The following is a 24,261-nucleotide window of genomic DNA, read 5'->3' as shown; positions in this document are numbered from 1 at the left end:
CTGCCATCACCCGCCCCCACCCACCCCGGCCACCCCCTAGCCCCAGGCCAGGCCCTGACTCCTGCCATCTCAGCCATCGCTCTGGCTGACACCCAGTGGCCACAAGCATCCGTACCAGGCACACACAAGTAGTGCGCCCAGCCTGGCTCTCACGCACTCTGGTTTGCACACAGCCTCGCACAGCTGCACAGAGCCTCACTCATCCCACCTCCTCCGGGCAGCCTTCCTGGAAGCCCTGCCAAGTTGGTGCTGAGCCTTAACTGTCTGCGAGCCCGTTTTGCCCTGTTAGGCTGGGGGCTGGCACACAGTAGGCACGCAGCAGGTGCTCACCCATACTGAAAGCAGCCCAGGACTGCACTGCAGCCTCGCTGTGCAACCCTGGCACGTCCTGTCCTCTCTGGGCCTCAGTGTCCCCAGGAGCCTTCTGAAGACCCTGAAACCCCCCACCAACTGTAGACGCTTGGGGATCTGGTCCAGGAGGAAGGAACCAAAGGGCTGAAGGTTCCTTCCAGGAGGATCTCCAACTCTCAGCTCCCTCAGAATGTGTTCCTGTCCTCAAGGTCCACAAGGAAAAACAAAAACAAAACATCGGGCATGGCTGCTGCCCTAATCAGGAAACCCCATCAAGGATCCTGAGCCGCCCCAGGGCCTGCGATCCCTAAGGGCAGCTGTTGCTGGGGCAGGGCAGTGGCCCAGCCTAGCATCTGCCAGAGGGGCCTCCCACTCCCCTCCCTCCCTAAGCACGATGGCATTCAATGCCTCTGTCCTGCCTGCAGCTCCACAGTAGACCCTTCCCAACTAATCTCCCATAGAGCCTTCTGGCACCAGATCACGAACCAGCCTCAGGTGTGCCACTTCCCACCTCCACCTCTTTGTCAAGGCCTGTTCTGTCTCCAGCTCCACCTATGGGCAATCTTACCCCAACACACAAGGCCCAGCCCGAATGCCACCTTCTCCAGGAAGCTTCCCTGGACCTCCTCAGTCAGTCCTCTGCCTCCCTGGCCCCTTATACCACTATTTTGGCCCTTCGTGCCCACCGACCTCCGGCCTCTGTCTTCCCCACCGGACTCTAAGGCTTGAGAGCAGAGACTGCACTCCTTACTCACCGCTGCCCCTCCCAAGGGGCCCAGCCCAGGGCCTGCCCCGTCTAGCATGTGTTCAAAGAAACTGCCTCCTCAGAAAAGGAGAATGGTAAGAGTAATAATAATAGCTACCCTTCCTTGACCATTAACTACAGGTCGGGCAGTGAGCGTTATGGCCCATCACAGATAAAGCAACTGAGGCCAAGGCTGGGGAGAGACTTGTCCAAGGCCACTCTGTTAATGAGAGGCAAAGCTGAGATTTGAACTCAAGTTTGTCTGACTTGGAGATGCACACTGGGTCACAGGGGAGAGAACATGGGGACAGCCTGTTTGGCCCGTTGCCAGTCTCCCCTAGGTGTGAGGGCACCTGAGGAACTAGAGCACAACACAAGCCTCTCGAAGAGCTCAAAGCTGCCCCCTTCCCCCGCGGTGCCCAGGTGTGTCTGAGCCCAGGCAGGAGTCGAGCCCATGAGTGTCCCTGGAGTGGTCCCAGGAGGAGGGTCCTGCCCTCCATGGATATCACGGTCTCACTGGAGATCTCACCAGGCAATAGACGCCAGTATGGAGGATGGACCAGGTGTGGGAGGCTCACTTTGAAGGAGTTCATCCAGGAGGAGGTGACATTTCAAAGCAGGTTTCAAGGATGGTTTGCTTTCAGGTGACCCACTGATGAGGTGAGGGAGCTGTGTGAATGCGTGTGTGTGTGAGTGAAAGATAAGGACACGCTCAGAGACCTGTGTTGGTCAGCAGAGGCCAGGTGTGAGTCAATGGAAGGGCACCACAGGATGGAAAGGGAAAGGAGCGGATGCATGGACAGGTGGGAGGGTAGGTGGCTACAGGTGTGGGTGGTGGATCAAGGGATGCTGAATGGATGGGGGGCCTGTGTCAGTGGGTAAATGAATGGAGCAGATGGATGGGTGGCTGGTTGGATGGATACATGGGAGGGTAGGGAGATGGAGTGCGTGGGTGGATGGATGGATGCATGGGGGGTAGGCAGTGGGTCAGCGGAGGGGCTGGTAAGTGGTTGGGTGATTGGGTAGCAGATCAAGAGATGGACAGGAAGCAAGTGGGTAAATAGCTGGATGGAGGGTGGGCAGGGGGATGGACGGGAAGTGGGCAGAGGGCAGAAGGGCAAATTGGCAACTGCACTGGTAGGTGGATGAGCCAGTGGACACTCAAGAGATAGAGGAAGACCAATGACTGGCTCAACAAGCAGATGCATTAACTGACCAAAAGCCCAGCCAGACTCTGGGGTGCAAAGGGTACATGCTCCCTAGGGAGGGTCTGGGAGGGGCAGATAGATGTGGCCAAGCCAACTCAGCTCCAGGTTCCCACTCCAAACCTGGCTGGAACCTGGTAGGCAGCCACTGGCATCCCTGGGTCCCCGAGGGGGAAGTAATTCTCTCTAGCTAGGCCCTGCCCCTCGTCTCTAGCTCCATAGAGAACTCCCTGCCCAGAAACTGCCTCCTTCCCTCAAGCACCCCTCCTCACCTTGGCCACCTTGGCAAGTCTGCAGGGGTGCGTTAAGGGGGCAGCTGAACTCTATGACTGTAGCCCAAAGAACCTGGTTCCTTCAGGATAGGGGAGGAGGCACTGAACTCCAGGCAGTCTGTCCCACCTAGCTGCTCCCAGACCCCAGCTGGGAGGCATTTGTTCTGCATTCTGCATGGTGATTACAGCTCTGCCAGGGTTAACCCCTGCACTCCTGGGCACCACCTCTTGAGAAGAAGGAAGTAGACTGCAGGAAAGTGGGGGAGGAGAACGGCAAAGAAAGGAGGGCTGCCCCAACCCTGCAGTTTTCTCAGGGATACGGAGACCCCTCCCTTTCTCCCATTTTCCAGAGGGAAAAACTTGAGTTGGATCCTTAAATCAGAAGTGGAGCCAGAAACAGGGATGCAGCCTACTGGAGACAGATTTCTATCTGGAGACAGTCTGCAAATGAGGGAGAGGGCTTCTCTCAGCCTCAGTTTACCCCTCTGTAAAATGGCACAAGAATCCTTGACTCAGAGGTTGCCTCACAATGAGCTGGAGGAAACAAAGTGCCTGGCACATAGTAGGAAGATTCTCAACCACCGGTTGTTTCCTGCCTGCGCTCCCAGCCCGGGGGAAAAAGAGGACGGAGTGTGCGTGGTGTAGGTTGTAACCACTTCCATTAGGACTGTTTTCTCTGCCATCTCTCTAGGGCTCGCAACACCCCTGTAAGTAGTAAATACCTGCACTGGTATTATGCCCATTTTATAGATAAGAAACTTGAGGCTCAGAGGGGCCAAGTGCTTTGCCCACGGTCACCCACTGGGCCAGGATTTGAGTTCAGGGCCTTTGACATTGCACCAAACTGCTTCCTTTGCCAGCTGTTATAAGGATCCTCTGACTAGATTGACGTGTAATTTATTGTCTAACCAGGTCACCTCTGAGAATGAAAGGAAGTACTATTAATAATTACGCTGGGACAGTAGGTGTAATCTGGAACTGTCCTGGGCAAACTGGAAAATGTGGCCATCCTGCCAAAGTAGGGGGCTTTGCACAAGTTACTTCACTTTTGTCTGCAACATGGACACCACAATGGCAGTATTGTCCCTATGGGGCCCCCACGGAGATTTAATGTGATAATGCATGTAAGTGCTATAGGGCCTAGTATGCATTAGGTGCTCAATAAGTGCTGCACCTACACCATACAGGCTGTGTTAGGGACTTCTCTGTGCCATGACAGCACCCAGGTCTTTCTGCCTGTCCTCAGGAAGCTCATAGTCAGAGGGGAGTAGTCAGAGGAGGGCACAACAATATGAGGCAGGGGTCAGAGATCTCTCCTGTCCTTGAGGATGGCACAGGGTCCTGGGTATGGTTGACTCCCTGCTCCCCATGCGGGGGAGGGGACTCAGTAAAGGTTTCTGAAGTGTGACCTTATCTACCTGCTCTGCAAACCTCCTAGGTGATAGAAAAGAGACCGCTTAAGTAAAACATCTGACACCTGCTATTATTATCCCATTTTACAGATGGGGAAACTGAGGCACAGAAAGGTGACCGGTGATGGAGGCAGGAAAGGAACCCAGGCTGCCGGGCTCCAGGGTCCCCTGCCTTGACTACCACACTACACCACTCTACAAGTGGCCTGCCATGACCTGCGCCCCAGTGTGGCTAAATCTGTCCTACTGGCACCCGCAAGGCCTGTTTTGGGTGGGAAGGAATGGAGGGGTTGCGAGAAAGGGAGTGGGCATTCCACGCCTGTAAAACTCAGGGTCTAAAGGCCCAGACATTCAAGGCCTCCGAGAACGGGCTTCCAGGGTCCCCAAACTCCCCGCAGCGAGTGGCTGGAAGGCCCAGGAGCAATAGCTTATTGGTCCCAGACGCCCCAAGGCCACGCGGGGAGCCAGTGGGGGAAGGGTTGGGGAGGTCGAAGACTGGAGTCGCCTCCCCCTGGCAGCCCGCACAGTCCCCTGCTCGGATCGCCCTGCCCCGGGCGGACGGCGGGCAGAGGGCTGACCCGGCACCCCCGCCGCGCGCCCAGTGGCTCCGGCGGCCGCTCGGCGCGGCGAGAACGGGGCCGGGGAGGGGGCCGGGGAGGGGGCCGGGCCCCGCCCGCGGGCGGGAGGAGCGAGGCGGGAGGAGGGAGCGCGCCCACACCCCGCCCCCGCCCCGGAGCCAGCCCGCGGAGCCCGCGGCCGGGGCGGCGCAGACCGGCCCAGCGACTCCCCGGCTGCGAGCCGGGACGCGGGACGCGCGGCCGCCGACGAGTCTGCGCTTCCACCCGCGCCCCGGGGGCTCTCCAAGAGAAGGTAACAGCAGCGGGCGCGCGGGTCCTCCAGGCCGGGGGGCGTGACGCTGGCCCGGGACCGCGTTGCCCCCGGGGCCTCTGCACCCTCCTAGGCTCCCGGGGGCCGGCGCGGGGGAGGAGGCCCGGCCTAGGAAGTCGCGCTCGGTGCCAACGGCAAGGCCGGGCGCTGCCGCCGACCCGCGCCAGGACGCTCCAAGTTTTCGGGTTGTTTTGCCATGTTCCCGGCGGGCGGAGGGGACTGAGGATTGGAGGGGGCGAGCGGTAAAGCGTACTGCGGGGAGAGGGGCGAGCGGAGGGCCGTCTACGCTGCTTCCTGTGCCGCGGAAGGGAGGGAAGGAACGGGGCGGGGGGCGATGTGTCGGAATGTCTGGGCCCTCGGAGGAGGCCGCCGCGGAGAGCGGGAAGTTGGGGGGCTGGGGAGATGGACCAGGCACCCTGCCCCCTCCCCGACCGCCACATTCCAGGCTGGAGCAGCGGATGAGGTCATCCCGTCCGGTTCTCCTCTGGGCTGGCCAAGACAGCCGGCTGCCCCTTCCCCCGCGGAGCGACCATCCACGTCCCCCCTCCCCGGGAATGTTTTATGGCTGATGTCTTTCCCGGTCTTCCAGCCCCCGCTGCCCTCGGGATTGTTCTATCCGTGCCCCACCAGCAAGACCAGCCGAAATTTGAAGCCCCTTGTCTAGACCGGGAAACTGAGGCTCAGAGAGACGAAATGACTAGCTGGGAGGGAGACCGCAGTGACACGAAACGTGGCGTGGGAACCCGAGACCCGGCTCTCACCGCCGCCTCGCCTAGTCGAGGGCTGGTGCGGCTCTAACTCGGGGTGGCCGGGCAAGGAGCGAGTCTGCCGTCTCATCTCCCGTCTGTCTCCCCTGCCCTTTCCCCCTGTCGCTCCCTAATGGCCCACGGTGCTCCCCTCGGAGTAGGAGAACCAGGCCCCGCAGCGTGACTGAAGACAGCTAGTACTCCTTTCTGGCCTCAGTTTCCCCGTCCCTCCATCTTGAAGCTACCTGACTTTCAGGGGCACAGGAAGCCAGTCGCCAGGACGTTACCCCTTATCCTAGTGCCAGGGCAAGTTTGGAGAAGCACCCTAACCAAGCCAGGGACCGCTGTCCAGCAGCGGGGGTGACGTTAGCCGGCTGGACACGGCAGGGAGAGGGTTCTGTGCACCCGAGCAGTGGCCTCCAGGATTAGACGTGGCGCCGCTCGTGCTGCTGGTACGCACAGCGACCTGCGACCAGGTGAACGCCAGGGTGCAGCCGCCCCGCCTCCGCCCTGCCCACCCGCACACCGTCCCTGGCCTCCCCCAGACCACATGTGTCTCCACAGCGGCCCCTGTCGGCCTCTCCTAATGCATGGTCCCTGTCCCGGGCCCCAAATGTTGTCCCGGCGTCCTTCCCACCATGAGTGAGCCAGTGCCATGTCCCCAGGCCCTGATTGTCCTCTACTGGGTAAATACAAGGACTCCATGGACACTGAGGCTGCATGGCCACCGTCTGGCCCAGGTCGCAGGCACTGAGTCTGCAGAGCTTCGTCTCCTGCCTCCCCGCCCTGCCCTCTCCTGAGCTCAGCGCTGGGTGTCCAACCCCAAAGACTCTGCTCTTTCCCATTCCCGGCTTCGCCCAGCCCTGGGGCGTTTACTACTGATGTTGCTGGAGCCCTAGGCAGGCTCCCAGGCACCCCACTGTTTTTGTTCTTTGACCTACAGCAAATTAGTCTCCTTTCTGAGCCTGTTTTTTCATCTGTAAAATGGGCATTCTGAATACTAACAGGTAGTGTTCCTAGGCCCGCGCGGGGCGGTGAGCCTTGCCACACCGGGACAGTCAGTGCCAGCTGGGCACACTTGATGGCCACCAATGCCCTGTGGTCAGCATTAAGTGCCACATGGCTGCCACCAAGCGCCCCGGAAGGAGAGACATTAGTGTAAAAGTACTGGATCTGGCCAGGCGCAGTGGCTCACGCCTGTAATCCTAGCACTCTGGGAGGCCAAGGCGGGTGATTGTTTGAGCTCAAGAGTTCAAGAGCAGCCTGAGCAAGAGCGAGATCCTGTCCCTATTAAAAATAGAAAGAAATTAGCTGGACAACTAAAAATATATATAGAAAAAATTAGCTGGGCGTGGTGGCACATGCCTGTAGTCCCAGCTGCTTGGGAGGCTGAGGCAGAAGGATTGCTTGAGCCCAGGAGTCTGAGGTCCTGTGAGCTAGGCTGACACCATGGCACTCTAGCCCGGGCAACAGAGCGAGACTCTGTCTCAAAAAAAAAAAAAAAGTATTGGATTTGAACCCTGGGCTGCCCTGCTCTGGTAGTTTAATTACAGCATCTTCAAATCTTCACCCTCACAACTCCCTTGGGAGGGGACCTGCCTGGGATGCTGTGGGAAGACAGTGCCCTGCCCTGAGCCCCACGGTGCGGCAGGGTCTCTCTATTGCAGGAGGGAGGGGGTGGGAGGCTACTATTTGGAGGTGCCCAGAAGCATTTGGGAGGTTGGATCATCCCAAGGTTGGGGAGAAAGCTGATCTCCCAAGTCAAAGTGGCCATGGGGGTTGGCAGGAGCCCCTTTTGCTGGGAGAGGAGGGGCTGCCTCAAGAAGTCAGGGAGGCCGGGCGCAGTGGCTCATGCCTATAACCCTAGCACTCTGGGAGGCCAAGGCAGGTGGATCATTTTGAGCTCAGGAGTTCAAGACCAGCCTGAGCAAAAGCGAGACCCCATCTCTACTAAAAAAATAGAAAGAAATTATCTGGACAACTAAAAATATATATAGAAAAAAATAGCTGGGCATGGTGGTGCATGTCTGTGGTCCCAGCTACTCGGGAGGCTGAGGCAGGAGGATCGCTTGAGCCCAGGAGTCTGAGGTTGTTGTGAGCTAGGCTGACACCGTGGCACTCTACTGAGGGAAACAAGGTGAAACTCTGTCTCAAAAAAAAAAAAAGAAGTCAGGGAGTTGGAGGTGAGAGTGAGGTGTCTGTGGCTACATGGCAGACACAGTTGACCCCTCTACATGACATTTCACAGGGTGACACCCACCTCACCCCCAGTGCCTTCCCCTAGAGACTCATCTTTAATTTCTGCTGGTCAGGGAAACCTGGTCCTGGCCATGTACCTGCCAGTAACCTTGGACAGGTCCCTTCCCTCTGAACCTCGCTCTGCTTGTAAGACGGCTAACCCTCCAGCTTTGCGAAGTTGTTGGAGACTCAGATGACATCATGTAATGGCTGGCCAACTGCAGAGCGCTTCGTAACTACAGCAAACATTCCACGAGGACGTCTCTGCTGGTGCTGGGGGTGCCAGGGAAAGGGATGATTCAGAACTCCCCCCGGGGGGAGGAGTTAGGGTTGGGGGAGGATCAGATGGTGGGAAGGGAGGGGAATGTAGTCAGAAAACAAAGCAAGCTTTGTCCTATTGCCTTCTTTGTTTTTATCTTGTTATTTAACCTATTTTGAATTTCAAATAACATTAGAAGGGCAGTATTGAGACTGGAGGTGGCAGCAATGGGTTAAAGAAAAAAAAGGTTGAGACTCAGATCTAGGTGTTCTTGTTAAGAATCATTATCAACTCTTACCACCTGAGGTCTCAGGCCTGTGAAGGTAAATGACCTGCCCAAGGTCACACAATGAGGACGCTGAGTCCCCAGCCTCCCCGCACCACTCTCAGGAGGGGTCAGGGGTGATCCTTTGGCACGGAGTTTATCACAGAGAGCTCCTGTGATTACACCGGCATTGATTTGGCACCTGCCGAGTGTAGAGCGCAAGCTGGGTGCTGGAGGGAGGAAGGCAGGAAGATCCGGGGAGCTGCCCCACCCTCAAAATGTGTTCCCAACCTGAGGAGACAAGACTGGGCTCCGCGAGCCAGTCAAGGGCTTGTGTGAGTCAGCGGCTCTGAGTTCAAGTCTCAACTGGCCCTCTCAGTCTGACCTTGAGCAAGCTTGGCCTCTCTGGGCCGCAGGAACACCAGAGGTCGGACCACAGGATCGCAGGTGCTCTCTAGCCTGGGCTTTCTGATGCTAGAAGGGAGGGGGTCAGACCAAGAGATGCTTACAGAAGCCTGGGGCTGGGGAGGGCGTGGGCGGAGATCAGGAAGGCAGAGAATGGACGAGGAATAGCTAGCTTTTGGCACCAGCTAAGCTTTATTGCAAAACTTCTTCCCTGACAACAAGGGTCGTACATCAATTTGACAGAGGATGATAAAGCCCTTTCCTGCGGGCCTTCTCAGACCCTTGAATATGCTCACGCATATGGAGGAGGCAGCTTGGAAAAGCCACTTTTGACCGCAGGATCCCTTTTCGTGGAGCCGGAGGGTTCTGAGGAACCTCTGCTCTGGCTGTTTACACAGCAGTTCACACAGCCTTGGCAGGCACCTCCTCCTCCCTCCTGGCTTCTCTGAGTGGAAGAGATTTTAGCCCACAGAGAAGGGACTTGCTCAGCACGCCAGCAGGAGGCAGTACAGCCTGGGGCTCAGGGGCTCTGGGATTTGGGGCTCTGTTTCACCATTTCCTTCTCTGTAGCCTCAGGCAAGTCGTTTACTTCTTTGTGCCTCAGTTTCCCCTCTACTACCATGCCTCCCTCAGGGCTGTTGTGTGGGTTTAAATGACGATGCAGGTGAGGCATTGGCACTTTAAGTGGGCCCTGTAGAATGATCTTTTCTATTTTTTACCATCCGTGAATGTTTGGTGCCCCACTCGGGCAGCACCTGCTCAGAGGCAACCACAGTTCTGATTTCTATTGCCATGGATTGGATTTGCCTGTTCTTGAACTTTCCATACATGGGCTGACACATGGCTTCCACTCAGCTTTGGTCAGTGCTCTCCGTCTGTGTTGTCGGGGGGATGTGTCTGTCCGCTTTAGCTGCTAGTGTTTAGATTCAGGATCTCCTTCTCTGCACGAGGCTGGCCTGCCGTCCGTCACTGTCCTCTGTCTTCCTTCCAGGTCTCCACCATTGGATAGGAGAGGAGCCGACCCGACCACCTTGGAGGCACATCTCATGCCTCTTCTGCTCTTGGATAGAACATCTATAGCTGCTTCCACAGGGCTGGGCGCCGGGCCTCAAGAAGAGACAAGCATGGACACCCCCCAGTCCCAGCATTCGGGAGCAGCACCTTAGGAGAGCCTCGATCCACCGCCTTCCACGTGGGGGGTGGAAGGAGCTGACAAGTGGGCCCTGAGCCCAGCCCCCTCCCTCCCTGGCCCCGGTGGGCATGGACCAGCAGTTGTGAGCAGCCAGAGCTGATGCCCGGCCCCCAGGGGGCCGGAGGAGCCCCCACCATGAGCCTGGGCAAGCTCTCGCCCGTGGGCTGGGTATCCAGTTCGCAGGGAAAGAGGCGGCTGACTGCAGACATGATCAGCCCCCCTCTGGGGGACTTCCGCCACACCATGCACGTAGGCCGTGGTGGGGACGTCTTCGGTGACACCTCCTTCCTCAGCAACCATGGTGGCAGCTCCAGGGGCACCCATCGCTCACCCCGCAGCTTCCTGGCCAAGAAGCTCCAGCTGGTGCGGAGGGTGGGGGCGTCACCCCGGCGGATGGCTTCTCCACCCACGCCTTCACCGGCTCCGCCCGCCATCTCCCCCATCATCAAGAACGCCATCTCCCTGCCCCAGCTCAACCAGGCCGCCTACGACAGCCTCCTGGTGGGCAAGCTCAGCTTCGATGGCAGCCCTGCTGGCTCCGTGGACGGCCGCTCTGCTTATGGTGAGAGCCTGGGTTATTTGCCCATTTTTCAGATGCTGATGCTGAGGCCCAGAGGGGCTCAGGTGGCTCCACCAAGCCTCCAAGTGAGCTCTTTTCCCCATAGTCGCTTGGTCTCGCTGTGGAGGTCAAGCCCAATCCCAAGACCGTGGAGGGGAGGGTGTAGAGAGGTGGGAACCAGCGCACTCCCCAAAGCAGGGCAGGTTGGGAGTGAGGAGATGGGGTTTGAGTTCTAACTGCTGCCCCAAACTTGCTGTGTGACGCGGGCAAGTGCTTCCCCTGTCTGGGACCTCAGCTGGGCCACCCCCCCCCTTTTTGCCCCTCAGTGAAAGCAGCCCCTCACGTCGGAATGATATCATAGGGAGGTTGCGAGGCTGGGCTCTGGATTCCAGCGCTGGTTCTGCCTGATTTCCAGCAAGCGACTGATCTCTGCAAGTTCAAGTCCTCGCCCAGATAATGAGTCCCTCGGGTCTTGCTAAGATTCCGGGAGATGGTTACATGTACCAGGTGAGGCCCGGAGGCTGGTACATAGTAAGTGCCCGGGACACTTGGGCTTTGGTTGTTATTTGAACAAAACTTCCTGTAACTTGACAAATTTGGCAAACCACTTACAGGGACACAAGCCAGTGGCCCTTCCTGCCCTACCAGAAGTGCCACCTCAGCTAAGCAGGAGCAGCTCACCTAGGAACCGTGGGCCCTTGCTGCCACCTGGTGGCCATTCCCTGCCTTGCGGCTTCACCCCCACCACTGGGCAAATGCTCCTGCCCCAGGGGGCTGACGAGAACTCCACGGAGGCCTGGTCCACAGCAACCCGGTTATGTCTCAGGCCAGGTAGTCCTGAAAGCAGGGGCTGGAGCAGACGACCTTTGGAAGGCATGTGCCTGTCCCTGGAGTCTGATTTCTGTGCAGTCAGACCCCAGCTGCTGGTTCGACCCTGTGCCCACAAACCAGCCCGCATGCTATGGGTCCACCTGCAGCTGGCGGCCAGCACCAGGACAGGGGACCAGGGACCAGGGCCAAGTTCACAGTTGGGACTGAAAGGAGATTTGCATTCCAGATTTGGCTCTACCCCATCAAACACTATGGCCTTCGGCCGGGCCCTTCTCTTCATCCCAAACTGACCCTCACCTTCTCCATCTGCAAAACCCAAACAAGGATTATGACAATTTTCAGCTTTCAGGGTTGACAGGAGGATCACACAAGAGACTCCCTCCACTGCTACTCTGGGTTCATTGTATTGGAGAGATGGGAGAACAGAGAGGGGAGTGACTTCCCAGAGGCCACACAGCAAGCCAGGGCTGGTCCTGGCTGTCCCTGCCCCGATCCCTGGTCAGGGACCCCAGCTCTGATCCCTCTTCCCGTTTCCCTTCTAGGCCTGGACTCTGGGTTCTGCACCATCTCCCGCCTGCCCCGCCCGGAAAAGCCTCGCGATGGAGACCACGACAACTCCTTCCCGCCGGAGCCTGAGCTACGCCGCTCTGACTCTCTCCTGTCCTTCCGCCTGGACCTTGACCTTGGACCCTCTCTCCTCAGCGAGCTGCTAGGGGTCATGAGCCTCTCAGAAGCCCCAACAATGGAGACCTCTGCCCCTGCCGCAAACACCCCGGCTCCTGCTGCAAACCCTTCCGCCCCTGCCACAAACTCCCCAGTCCCTGCCACAAGCCCCCCACCTCGTGGACGCTGTCCCAATGGGGTGACTGCTGGGTTGGGCCCAGTGGCTGAGGTGAGGGCCAACCCTGTGGGTGAGGGTCCCCGAGGAGCCGCTGACCTGGGGGGCGGGCACTGGGGAGCGGGCTGGGGGGGCAGCCGCCACTACGCTGAGGTGGATGCTCAGCGCGAGCTGGCGAGAGTGCTGCCCCAGGCTCGGGCCTCCTGGGAGACTCTGGATGAAGAGTGGGCACCCCAGGCAGGCAGCAGGGCCCCCGTGCCCAGCACAGTACAAGGAAACACCTTCGAGTTTGCTGATGCTGAGGAGGATGACGAGGTCAAGGTGTGAGTGGCTGGGGCATGGGCTCGGGAACCCGCCCAGCCTTGGGGCACCTCTCTTGAGGAGCCCAGGTGCAGAGCCGGCCCCTCCTCGCCTAGCAGCGCTGGGTCCTGCCAGACCAGGGAGGGCAGAAGCCGGGTTACCCACAAGCCCCTCCCCGTCTCTGCAGGACAGACGTGGAGGGAGGACAGGGAAGACCGGGCTTGCTCTGCGACCTGGGCCCTCCCGGTGGTCCCTGCCAGGCTGACCACCTCCCCCCACTGCCACTCTGCACCCAGTAGCCATTCCTTAGGCCCCGCCCCATGCCACCCCCACTGGCTGGAGGGCCCAGCCTCACAGTGCTGCCTTTGTGCTCCACGAAGCTGTCCTTCTTGGGTGGGGGGTGGGGAGTGTACCACACAGGGCCATTGTCTCGCCTCCCAGAGGGGCCGCCTGCCCCCAGCAGCCCATCCTGGAGCTGCCCCCAGAGGGTCCTCGCGGCACCCCTGAGAGCCCTGTCCCAGGCTGCTTCCCCAACATCCCCACCCCAGCCTCGCACTTGTCCGGGACCCTGAAAGGTCAGGTGTGACCTCACAGAGAGGACCCCACCTTCCTGGGCACCCCAGACCTGCTTTCTGGGACGTGATTAAAAAAGGCTTTTTTAATAAAACGTGTCCTGTAAGATGCTTGGGGACCTGGTAGAACAGTGCCAGCTCCACCTGCTTAAATGCCCTCCCCTCTGGGAAGTTTGGGATGCCTCGGACCCCCCTCAAGGCCCCCAGCAGGGGAGGGGGTGCACAGCCCAGGGAGGTAATAAGTAACCAGGCTGGAATGCCGCTGAGATAAGAGGCCCAGGTGGGGACCCTTATCAGCAGTTCCGGGAACAGCCCCTGGAGCTGGTGTCTGCTGTAATCCCAGCCTGGCGTTTGCCCAGGTGATAAGGGGGCCAATAGGCAGGAGCAAGTCCTCAGAGCTGTTGGGAGCATGTCTCAGGCAGTCCTGTGTCCTTGTGCCTCAGTTTCCTCCTCTGTGTCATGAATATGTCGGGAGCATTAAAATACATGGGAAGCACTAACCCCAGTTTCCTGCCACAGAAGGACTCGATAGAAGTGGATTATTTTGTTTGCTCTTGGCCTTGGGGGAAGAAAATGGGATCCGAGGGGCAGGAACTGCAGCAGGGTAGGTGGACAGACCCAGGACCCAAGAGCTGTTGATCCTGCTGTGACTCAGAAGGCGGCTCAGGACAGGGGATCCAGGCTGGGGTTCTTTTATTCCAATGAGGTGCTGCCCACTCAGTCAAACTTGAAGGAGGAGACCTTGAACCCGCCCCTCACACTCAGGTAGCTCAGGTGGTTATGGCCCAGCCTGTTGGGAAAGGTCACCTGGTGCCCATCTGGCAGCTTCACGTTGAATTCGTCACTCTCAAAGGTTATGGTTAACTGTGGGGGAGTCGGGGAGGGTGTCAGGGAGGCAAGAGGCCCTGGGAATGGGCCAGGGCAGCGCCTGATGGCCCCAGCAGTGCCAGCATGCATGTCCAGGACTGCATGCTGTACCCTTTGGGCTCTCCCCTTGACACCCTCCCCAGACCCCTTTCCCCTTTGACCTCACCTTGACCTCTGACCCCGGGCTGAAGCACAGGTGATTTTCTCGTTGCTCTTGTCCCCAGCTGCTGCCATCTCTTGTGTTGCAGACAATGGTGGATTCACTGAAGCGAGGGTTGAAGTGCAGGTTCAGCTTATCTGACTTCTGGCCCAGATTAATCGCAAAGCTGCAGGGGATGGGATAACAGGTCAGGTTTCGAGGCCAGGTTTGGGTAAAACAGCTTGGGTTAGAGGGTTTCAGTTGACCATAGTAACCTGGAAGAATCATCAAAGAAAGGTTGTGTTAATTAAGATCTGTGCCTTAAAACAAGGGAGGTGACAACCTGGTCAGACTTGGGACTGTGGTAGCACATTCCATTTGAAACAGGAAATGAGGCTGTTGACAGGAGGGTAACTGATAGTGATAGCTTCTGGAATTGAGGGTGTCTGTCCTGAGACAGAGTATTGCCGACCTTAGATATCTGAGGACGTATTAAATCTGGCTGCAAACAGTAGCCAACCTAAGGTGGTGAGCTCCCTGTTTCTAGCAGTATGCAATCAGGGGTTGTGTGACTTCTTGGTGGATCTCTACGGAATCCTGGGTTAGACCATCAGGGTCCCCAAGAGCGGACATTCTGGGTCGTGGGGTGCCTTTATTCGGGAGTCTCAGACCACGGGTATCCCACATTTCTGCAAACCTGAGGGACCCAAGTAGGAGAAAGGAGTCACTTTTCTCTTGGCCCTTACTCCATGCATCTGCCCACCCGCTCCAGAACCAAAAGTGGACAGAGAGCAGAGCCAAGCCCCGCTGACACTGCTCTGGGCACGCGAGAGCCAGCTGAGCTGGAGCTCAGAGGTCGGAGGCGCCTCTGGTTCTAATCACGGACGCCAGCGGGGCCACTTGGCGCCCCCTGGTGGCTGCCCTGGTTTAATGCGCATGAAAGGCCGGCCTGTGGCCGCTCAGCTGGGCGGAGGGTGGTGTCTCTGGGGCTTTGGGCTCCCAGTAGAGGCACCTGACCTGCAGGGACCAGGTGGAGTTCCAGGGGCTTCTCCCCCTGCACCTTCAGTGGCTACTGGGGCCAAGGAACAGAGCATATGGCGTCAGCTCTGAAATTCTGTAGGTCCCCAAACCCCGCCTCAGACTGAGGCAGGTCCCCACGGCCAGGGTTGGGGAGCCGGGGGTGGGAAGGAGCAAGGATGTGGAAAAGGCCCCTTGGCCTGAAGTCGCTCTCATCTGACCGCTTCACAGGGCTGTCCTGCCTGCCCCACCTGCCCTGCCTGCTCCAGGCCGCAGACACCACCGCTCACCCTCACTCACCCGCTGGTGCCGTCGGCAATCCTGCCCTTGATCTTCAGGGTTGTCCCCGGCTTCATGTCCATGTTCTTAATCTCAAAATCCTCCTGGACCAACAGGGAAACATTCCACTAGAGTCCCCACTGAATTGGTCACACGAGCCCAGCACCCCTCTGCTGGTGAAGCCCATTCGTGGCATCATCCATCTCATCCCGACCCGACCCCCCCACCCATGTGGGGACATATGTGAGGGCACTGAGCCAGGAAGGGACAGAGCCAAAACATTCTGATCAGGGCTCCCAGAGCAGCCCGCCTTCTGCCTTGCTCTCATCCACCCCGCCCAAGGCTCGGGGCCCAGACAAGGAAGCCTCACTTTACCCATCTATTAAATGGGCAGAGTGATTCCTGCTGACTTTGAAGTTCCCCAGAGTGTTCAAGTGATGAAGACCTGCTGCCTTAGCAGAACCCCAGAAACAAGTTTACAATACAGAAAATGCCTGTCAGAAGCATGCGTGCAGGTCCTGGCCCATCCAGAACTAAGAATCTATAAACTCCCCAAGTCCCATGTCTGAACATGTCCACCAAAGTCCCTCTCCAAACCTTACTTCCCCCTTCTGAAAAATGGACTAATTTTATTTATTCATTAAAAACCAGTTGCAGGCCGGGCGCGGTGGCTCACGCCTATAATCCTAGCACTCTGGGAGACCGAGGTGGGTAGATCGCTCAAGGTCAGGAGTTCGAGACCAGCCTGAGTAAGAGCGAGACCCCGTCTCTACTAAAAAATAGAAAGAAATTCTCTGGCCAACTAAAATATATATATAGAAAAAATTAGCCGGGCATGGTGGCACATGCCTGTAGTCCCAGCTACCCGGGAGGCTGAGGCAGGAGGATCACTTAAGCCCAGGAGTTTGAGGTTGCTGTGAGCTAGGCTGATGCCACAGCACTCACTCTAGCCCGGGCAACAAAGCGAGACTCTGTCTCAAAAAAAAAAAAAAAAAACCAGTTGCAAGGCCAGGCACAGTGGCTCGAGACTGTCGTCACAGCTACTCAGGAGGCTGAAGTGGGGGGATCACTTGAGCCCAGGAGTTGGAGGACAGCCTGGGCAACAGAGTGAGACCCCCATCTGAAAAAAAGAAACAGCTGCTGAGCGCCCACTGTGTGGCAGACACTGTTGGAGGCACTGAGTTGAGACAGAAATTGAGATCATTTGTGAAGTCCCAACCGTAGGGCCTGACACAGACTAAAGGGAAACGGAGGGGCAACTGTCATGTTACTTCTTATTGCTACTGCTCATGCAGAGGACCCGACAGCACCTGAATTCCGTATAGCAGAGGCTTCCTCCAGCTGCACTATGGTTGACAGGGAGGGTCTCGAAGCTGGACTTTCAAAGCTCGTTCCCCAAGACTGAGAAAACATCCACCTTCTACATCTATAAGTCTAGAGCAACTCGTGGGAGAACACTCTTACGTGCTGGGAGTTCTGTTCACTGACTTTTTTTTCTGGAGAGTGCATAATCTGAGAAGCCCTGAACCAACTCACGGGACTGGGGCTCTTTGCCCCGCGTCAAGGGCAGGGGCTGTGGGAGGGTGATCAATACTCTCCCGCTGGCAGCTGCCTCTTCGGTGCGAAGGAGGAAGTGACCCGCTGGTTCACACTGAGGGCAGGGTCAGCAGGCATCGCCCCGCTCTCCCAGAGGCAGTACAGTTTCAAAGCAAGGCCTGAAAGGGGCAGCACTTCACCCAGGAGCGTGGGGCCGGGATGGCGGCAGGTCAGACACGGTGCCTCCTCAGAGCAGGGCTCCTCAGCCCGGGCTCTGCTGGCCTTTGGGGCGGGATTGCTCCTGCCATGGGGTCGTCCTGTAGGATGCTGCGCAGCATCCCCGGCCTCTACCCTCTGGGTGCCAGTAGCACCCTCCCCCAAGTTGTGACAACCAAAAGTATCTCCCGACAGGGCCAGATGTCCCCTCGGGGCAAAATCTCCCTGCTTTAGAGAAAGCAGGATCTGGAGGCTGGAGGCCTAACCCCTCAGATCTGTGCTTAATGTGACAACTGGATTCAGATTTTGGAGCCAGACAGACTGGATTAAAATTCTCCTTCAGCCTCTTCACTGACAGATGCAGAACATCACCTCTGGGAGATGAGGTTTTCCAGCGAGGACAATCACCGTCCCTCCCAAAGAAGTTCAGATGACATGCAGAGCACAGGTGTGCCCGTCACCCAGCCGGCACTCACAGACCTGCACTCTGCTCTGCACACACGCGTGTCTGACACCCGGCGTCAGGGGAAGGCTCCCCATCTCCTCCCGGTAACCTGCCCCCCACCCAGGACCCTGGGACAGTCAGGCTGGGGACAGGAGAGCCGGGACTGGGGTTGGGAAAAGTATCCCCGATCCCCTTGCAGCTGCCTGGGGGCTGCCTGGCTGAAATGCAAGAACCCAGGGCCCCCAAGGATGGGAGGTGGGGCTGTTGCAGGCACCTTCAAAAGGCCGGGGATCAAGGGACATTAAGACAAATAGGGATGCTGAGACCTGCGGACGTGTCCAGGCCTGGGAGCCTTGTCCCCACTCAACAAGGTCTAAGGCCCAGAGAGACAGGGAGGCAGAGCTGGTGGGGGCTGGAGTGGTTCACAGACTGGGTGGGGGCTGGGGGTCAGGGTGCCCAGGGTTCCTTCTGGCTCTGCCCCTAACTGGCTTGTGAGCCAACTGGGGCCAGCCTGGTCTCCTTCTGGGCCTTGGTTCCCGCGTCTGTAATATAAGGGATTTGGATCGGGTGGACTATGGAGGAGAATGAGGAAAGCAAAGGGAGGGGTGGGAGGACCAGAGGAAGGAGAAGGCCGGAAAGTCTCCAGGCCACAAAGGCCCTCCCTGAGAGGCAGGGCGAGGAGAGCGTCGGACCGTCCACGCAGGAACCCCCGGTCACGTCCACATCCTGAGTCCCACTGCACTGGCTTGAATAGTGTCCCCTCAAAATCCGTATCCACCTGGAACTTGTGAATGTCACCTATTTAAAATAGGGTCTTTTGGCCGGGTGTGGTGGCACGTGCCTATAATCCTAGCACTCTGGGAGGCCGAGGTTGGAGGATCACTTGAGCTCAGGAGGTTGAGACCAGCCTGACCAAGAGCAAGACCCCGTCTCTACTAAACATAGAAAAATTAGCGGGGCGTGGCAGCGCGTGCCTGTAGTCCCAGCTACTCAGGAGGCTGAGGCAGGAGGATCGCTTGAGCCCAGGAGCTGGAGGCTGCTGTGAGTTAGGCTGATGCCACGGCACTCTAGCACAGGCAACAGAGTGAGACTCTGTCTCAGAAAAAATAAATAATTAAATTAAATAAAAATAGGTTCTTTGCAGATGTAATCAAGTCAAGATAAGGTCATACTGGCTTAGGGTGGACCCTAAATCCAATATGACTGACGTCCTAATAAGAGGAGGGAAATTTGGACACAGAGACAGAGACACAGAGGAGAAGCCATGAGAAGATGGAGACAGAGATTGGAGTGGCGCTGCCACCAGCCCAGAAACGCCAAGCATCACCAGCAACCACCAGAAGCTGGGAGAGACAAGGAAGAATCCCCCCAGCGCCTTCAGAGAGAACACAGCCCTGCCAACACCTTGATTTCACACTCCAGCCTCCAAAACCGCCAGAGAACAAATGTCTATTGTTTTAAGCCACCCATTTTGCAGTAATTCGGTTAGGCAGCCCTAGGAAATGAATACACCATCTCGTCCTCAGAAGATGCAGCCTGTGATCCCACTGCACAGACGCTGAGGGAGACTGAGGCTTAGAGAGGGGCAGTGACTTGTCCTAGGCCATGCAGCAAACTGTGGCAGAGTCAGGTATAGAATCAAAGAATCATTAGCCAGGCCGTGGTGGTGCACACCTGTGGTCCCAGCTACTCAGGAGGCTGAGCCAGGAGGATCCCTTGAGCCTAGGAGTTCAAGGCTGCAGTGAGCTACCATCGAGCCACTACGCTCCACTCCAGCCTAGGTGACACAGCATGACCCTGTCTCTAAAAAAAAAAATAAGTAAATAAAAATAAAGCAAAAAAAGAATCAGGGACCTCAAGGGGGATCCACTCAACCCCCTGTAATTTACAGGTTGTGACGTTGGGCAATTAAATCTCCCAGCCTCATGTTCTTCATCTTTATGAAGCTCAATAGATGTTAGCAGTTATTTCATTATTGTTATTACTATTATTACTGATGAGAAAACGGAGGCAGGAGAGGAGGGCTCGGGCTCCCTGCAGGATGGTGGCGGAGGGGGCAGAGAACTCTGCTGCTAAGGGGCGGTGGAGACCATCTGTCCAACTTCCTTACTATACAGATGGGGAAACTGAGGCCCAGAGAGAGACAGTGATGCTTTTCCCCAAACGCCTCCCACCCAGGCAAGGACACAGATGAAGGGTGGGGGAGCCAGCATCCTCACCGACATGGTGACAGCTCCTGGCAGCAGCTCCCAGCAGCTCCTGGAGGCCTGTGCTCAGCGTCTCGCCTCATGGTCAAGCTTATATCCTAGACATATTACACATTAACTCCCCCACGGCCATAAATGAGGACTTTGGTCCCTTGTGCCCAGGTGTCTGCCTGCCTGCATCAGGCAGAAGCCTCCTCAGCCTGCCCCACCCCAGTCTGAGCATCCTGCCTCCCTGTAGCCGTCCCTCGTCCGACTCCCAGAGCCCCAGGGGTGGCAGCCCCAGCTCTGCCCGCACAACCCGCAATCCAGCCCCGCAATCCAGCCCCAGCTCCACAAGGCTCCCGACCTCCCTCCCTGAGTCCGGCTTCCTGGTCTGTAAAAAGAGAGACTTGCTTTGTAAAAAAAAAGTCTACGCTTCTAATTTTCCATGACATTGTGATTCATTTTCAGAGTCTTATATTTTTTCTCCTTTCACCATATTATTTTTCTCATTGTACATGTAAGTTTCAAAGGCAATACGTGGTGGATTCAAAGAAAACATCTAGAACAAACTGTTAAAAGTGGGAAAGGGAGTGGGAGGTTGGGGTGGGGGGTGCTGGGATCTTTGGTGCTTTGCTCTTCACTTCTGTTCCTCGCACTTGATGTGCTGCTATGGACAGTCAGAGACGGTGACAAGAGAAACAGTCACCACCGGGAGGGAACCTGCTTACTCTGTTGGCACATTTCCTTCCAGGCGGTTTTCTACAAATTTATATTACAGACACCCCTCTGTCTTTGCAATTATTCATCTTCATTCAGGAAACATTAAAGCCCACAAATCTATATTTCGGAACTATAGCCCAATGGCTGTGAGATATTCTACCATTCCATGACTAAATTTATTAAACCAATTTCCTTCTGCGGAACACTTACATTAATTCTAAATTTTTCCTATTACAAATACTGCTGCATTAAATCTATTTGCACATAAAGTTTGGCTGCATCATGACAACTTATGTAGAGCAGATTCCCAGAAGTAGGACTTTTCTAGAGCTCTGGATTTGGCAAGCCAGACCGTTTTCCATCAGAGTTGGCAGTGGCCACTCTGGGCGGGCTGTGGGGAGGTAGCCCTGCTGAGGGCCCTCTGGTGCCAGGAGCCTGCGGGCTGGCTCGCTGCCTAGTGCTCCCGTGGGACATCACCTTCAGTCCCTGGCCAGCCCTGAGCGGGGGAGTGGTTTCCTCATTTTACCCACAAGGAAATGAATTCCTCCCAGGGGCTCGGTAAATAAAGCCCAAACAAGATAAGGAGTTCAACAGAAACTAATCAACAGAAACTATGTCTTTTAAGGGTAGTATTTTTCTGATTATGATAGTAATACTGGCTTACTGTAGGTTTTGGAAAGTGCGCAAAGTGCAAAGAACTTAAAAGTACACTGGTTTTAAAAGGATGTTTAAAGACGGGAAACATGACCACACGTATGATTTGTGTACCTTTCTTTCTGTTTATATGCTTTGTATCAATGAAGGATTGAAGAACAAAGATAAGAAAAGAAAAAAAATCAAAATCCCTGATAACTCACATCTCCAATCTTGTCCTATTAACAGTGGCGACCTTCCCAAGGGCATCTTACACTTTACAAAGCACTTTCTCCAGCCCTTATCATAATGAACTCACTATAAATTCTAGAAGGGATCTTCATGTTTCATCCCATTTTCAGGTGGTGGACTAAGGGTCCCAGGGCTCACAGAACTCGTAAGTAGCAGAGCTTGCTGCCCTCACTTAGCAAAAAGGATACTTGGCCTCCGGGAGTATGACCTGGAACTCGTGATTTGGTGGCCGCTTAGGAGAAGGCTGGCAGTGACCCCAGCTCCTGGCATTCACACCCGTGTGTAATTGGCTTCCCTTGAGCGTGGCTGGACCCAGTGCCTTACTTCTAAATAAAGGAATACTACAATATGGCAAAAGTGATGTGATGTCACTTCCAAGGTTAGGTGACAAAAAGACTATGGCCTCTCTCTCTCTCTTTCTCTGTGCCCTTGCTCTGGGGAAGAAGAAAGGAAGCCATGTTGTGAGTAGCCCCATAGGGAAGCCTATGAGCCAAGGCACTGATGTCTCCAGCCAACCACCAGTGAAGACCCAGGCCTGCCGACAGCCCTTGAACTTGACATTGGCTCCTATCCCACTCCGGCCTTGAGATGACTCAGCAGCCCACACCTTGACTGCAGCCTTGTGGGAGACCCTGAGCCAGAGGCACTCAGCCAAGCCCTGCCTGGATTCTGACCCAAAGAAACTGTGAGAAACGTGTTTCTTAAGTCCCTAGGTTTGGGGTTAATTTGTTACACAGTGATAGAGCACTACTATACTTTGCCAAGCAATTGTCATTGAAAGGTTGGTGGGAGAAATAACATTCACGAAGCTCTCCTGACTATAGAATCTGCAGTCCATACATGTCCACAGATAGTGCATTATATAGATCTTTTTTTTCCCTTCCTTTTTTTTTTTTTTTTTTTGAGACAGGATCTTGCTCTGTTGCCCTGGCTGGAGTGCCGTGGTGTCAGCCTAGCTCACAGCAACCTCAAACTCCTGGGCCCAAGAGATCCTCCTGCCTCAGCCTTTTTTTCTAGCTTCTTGAGTTCACTAATTTTTCATCTTTTCTGTTTACTAATAAATGCATTTAAGGCTATTCGTAAGTTTTCCTCTGACTACCACTTTGGCCACTTCTCAGGTTTTGAGATGTTCTGCTCAATATTCTAAATGGGCCAGGCATGGTGGCTCACACCTGTAATCCTAGCGTTCTAGGAGGCCAAGGTTGGAGGATTGCTTGAGCTCAGGAGTTCCAGATCAGCCTGAGCAAGAGCGAGACCCTGTCACTACTAAAAATAGAAAAATTAGCGGGACATCGTGGTGTGCACCTGTAGTCCCAGCTACTTGGGAGGCTGAGGCAGGAGGATCGCTTGAGCCCAGGAGTTGGAGGTTGCTGTGAGCTAGGCTGATGCCACGGCACTCTAGCCCAGGCAACAGAGAGAGAGACTCTGTCTCCAAAAAAAAAATAGAAAAATCAACTGGGTATGGTGGCACATGCCTGTAGTCCCAGCTACTCATGAGGCTGAGGCAGGAGGATCTCTTGAGCCCGGGAATTTGAGGTTACAGTAAGTAATGATGATGTCACTGCAATGTAGCCTAGGTGACAGAGAGAGACGCTGTCTCAAATAAAAAAAAAAATTCTAAATGTTACCCTTAAATTAAGCCAGGTGGTCAGAAAATTGTTCTGAGCACTTACTAAGTACTTAATAAATATTTATTGACTGATTCACTGTATAGCAAAAATAAAATAATAATCACTGGGGAGAAGTTAGAATGTGAAACATCAGTAATACAGGATTGGCTAAGTAAATGATGCTACAAAAATATAGAGGAACTACAGTATTATGTAGCCAACAAAAATCACAATTTTTGGAGACCCTCTATGGCCACGGTTCCTTGTTCATGGTACAGCGTCAAGTGAATAAACAGCCGCAGAAGCAGGGTCGCAGGGCTGCCCTCCCCAACCTGCACACGAGGATACCTTGCCGTGCTAACAGGCAGCAGCCAGGAACAACCCTAACAAAGCAACGGGGTGCCAGGGAGGACATCGCCCAGCTGGCCTCCAAGGGTCTCCCTAAGGTAAACACAGCAGGTAGGACTTTATTCAAATGTGCAGGACCGAGGGCCTCCATAGAAGAAAAGTACAAACTCTAACCGGGTCAAGAGACCAAGTCTAGGTGGGGAGATAAGCTTGGGCAGAGGAAATAACTAGAAAGGGATTAATCGCATCCCCCCCCGTCCCCCCCCCCCCGTGGAAGGCTTCAAAAATTTCCAGGGTTCTTGGGCAGGATGGGGTCCTCGAATGTCACATGGGGATGGATGGTATGGGACTCAACTCTTGGTTCTACCACTTCCTAGCGGTGTGGCCTGGGGCCAAGTTACATAACCCCTGGAGGTTCAGCTTCCTCCTGTAAGATGAGAACAGCAAGTGTGGGAGGACTGGGGAGGGGAGGCCGGGCACTTCATGAATACTTGGTAGCGGCTATTTATTGTCATTACCAGGAGCCCAGTGCCCTCCTGTGTCAGCCGTGGAGGCTGCTCACCTCCACCTGGCAGCTGTGTCCAGGCCTCGGGGCCTGCGGGAATGTTCTCCCTAGCAGCCCCGGGGCCCCATTGTGGCTTCATGTGCCTGAGCCACTTCTGCCTCCTCGGCCCCTTCCTACACACATACACACATAAATACATACACGCATATATAGAATTCTATTTTACAACTTTATTGAATGGATATATCAATATTGTATATTAAAACATTTTCTTCTACATGAAAGTTCATTTTTCTATTGTGATTTTACAGGAAATTAAAACATTTTGTATCATGGCCCGAGGCATCATGCCTGCTGAGCCTAACAGAAAGGTTGCCTTCTGGTGACTGTGTCCCACCAGGGTCCTGCTATTGGGGGACATTGGTCC

General features: G+C 55.7%; 2 protein-coding genes across 2 annotated transcripts; one reads left to right on the top strand and one right to left on the bottom strand.

Annotated features, from left to right (window-relative positions):
• The first annotated feature begins 4,733 nt into the window (after positions 1-4,733).
• CDC42EP1 (CDC42 effector protein 1) lies at positions 4,734-13,173 on the top strand. The gene is made up of 3 exons (XM_045552926.1): positions 4,734-4,855; positions 9,778-10,540; positions 11,911-13,173. Exons 2-3 carry the CDS (start codon positions 10,078-10,080, stop codon positions 12,531-12,533), a joined length of 1,086 nt encoding a protein of 361 aa, XP_045408882.1. The 5' UTR covers positions 4,734-4,855; positions 9,778-10,077; the 3' UTR covers positions 12,534-13,173.
• LGALS2 (galectin 2) lies at positions 13,145-19,965 on the bottom strand. The gene is made up of 4 exons (XM_045552927.1): positions 19,797-19,965; positions 15,402-15,484; positions 14,112-14,271; positions 13,145-13,942 (listed from the first exon to the last, which is right to left on the bottom strand). The coding sequence occupies exons 1-4, from the start codon at positions 19,800-19,802 to the stop codon at positions 13,796-13,798; spliced, it is 396 nt and encodes a 131-aa protein (XP_045408883.1). The 5' UTR covers positions 19,803-19,965; the 3' UTR covers positions 13,145-13,795.
• Between the last annotated feature and the right edge of the window lie 4,296 nt (positions 19,966-24,261).

The sequence above is a fragment of the Lemur catta genome, chromosome 6 (assembly GCF_020740605.2).
Source record: "Lemur catta isolate mLemCat1 chromosome 6, mLemCat1.pri, whole genome shotgun sequence".
Classification (NCBI taxonomy): Eukaryota; Metazoa; Chordata; class Mammalia; order Primates; family Lemuridae; genus Lemur; species Lemur catta.
Note: the sequence above shows the minus strand (reverse complement) of the source record. Positions and strands in the feature narration are given on the sequence as shown.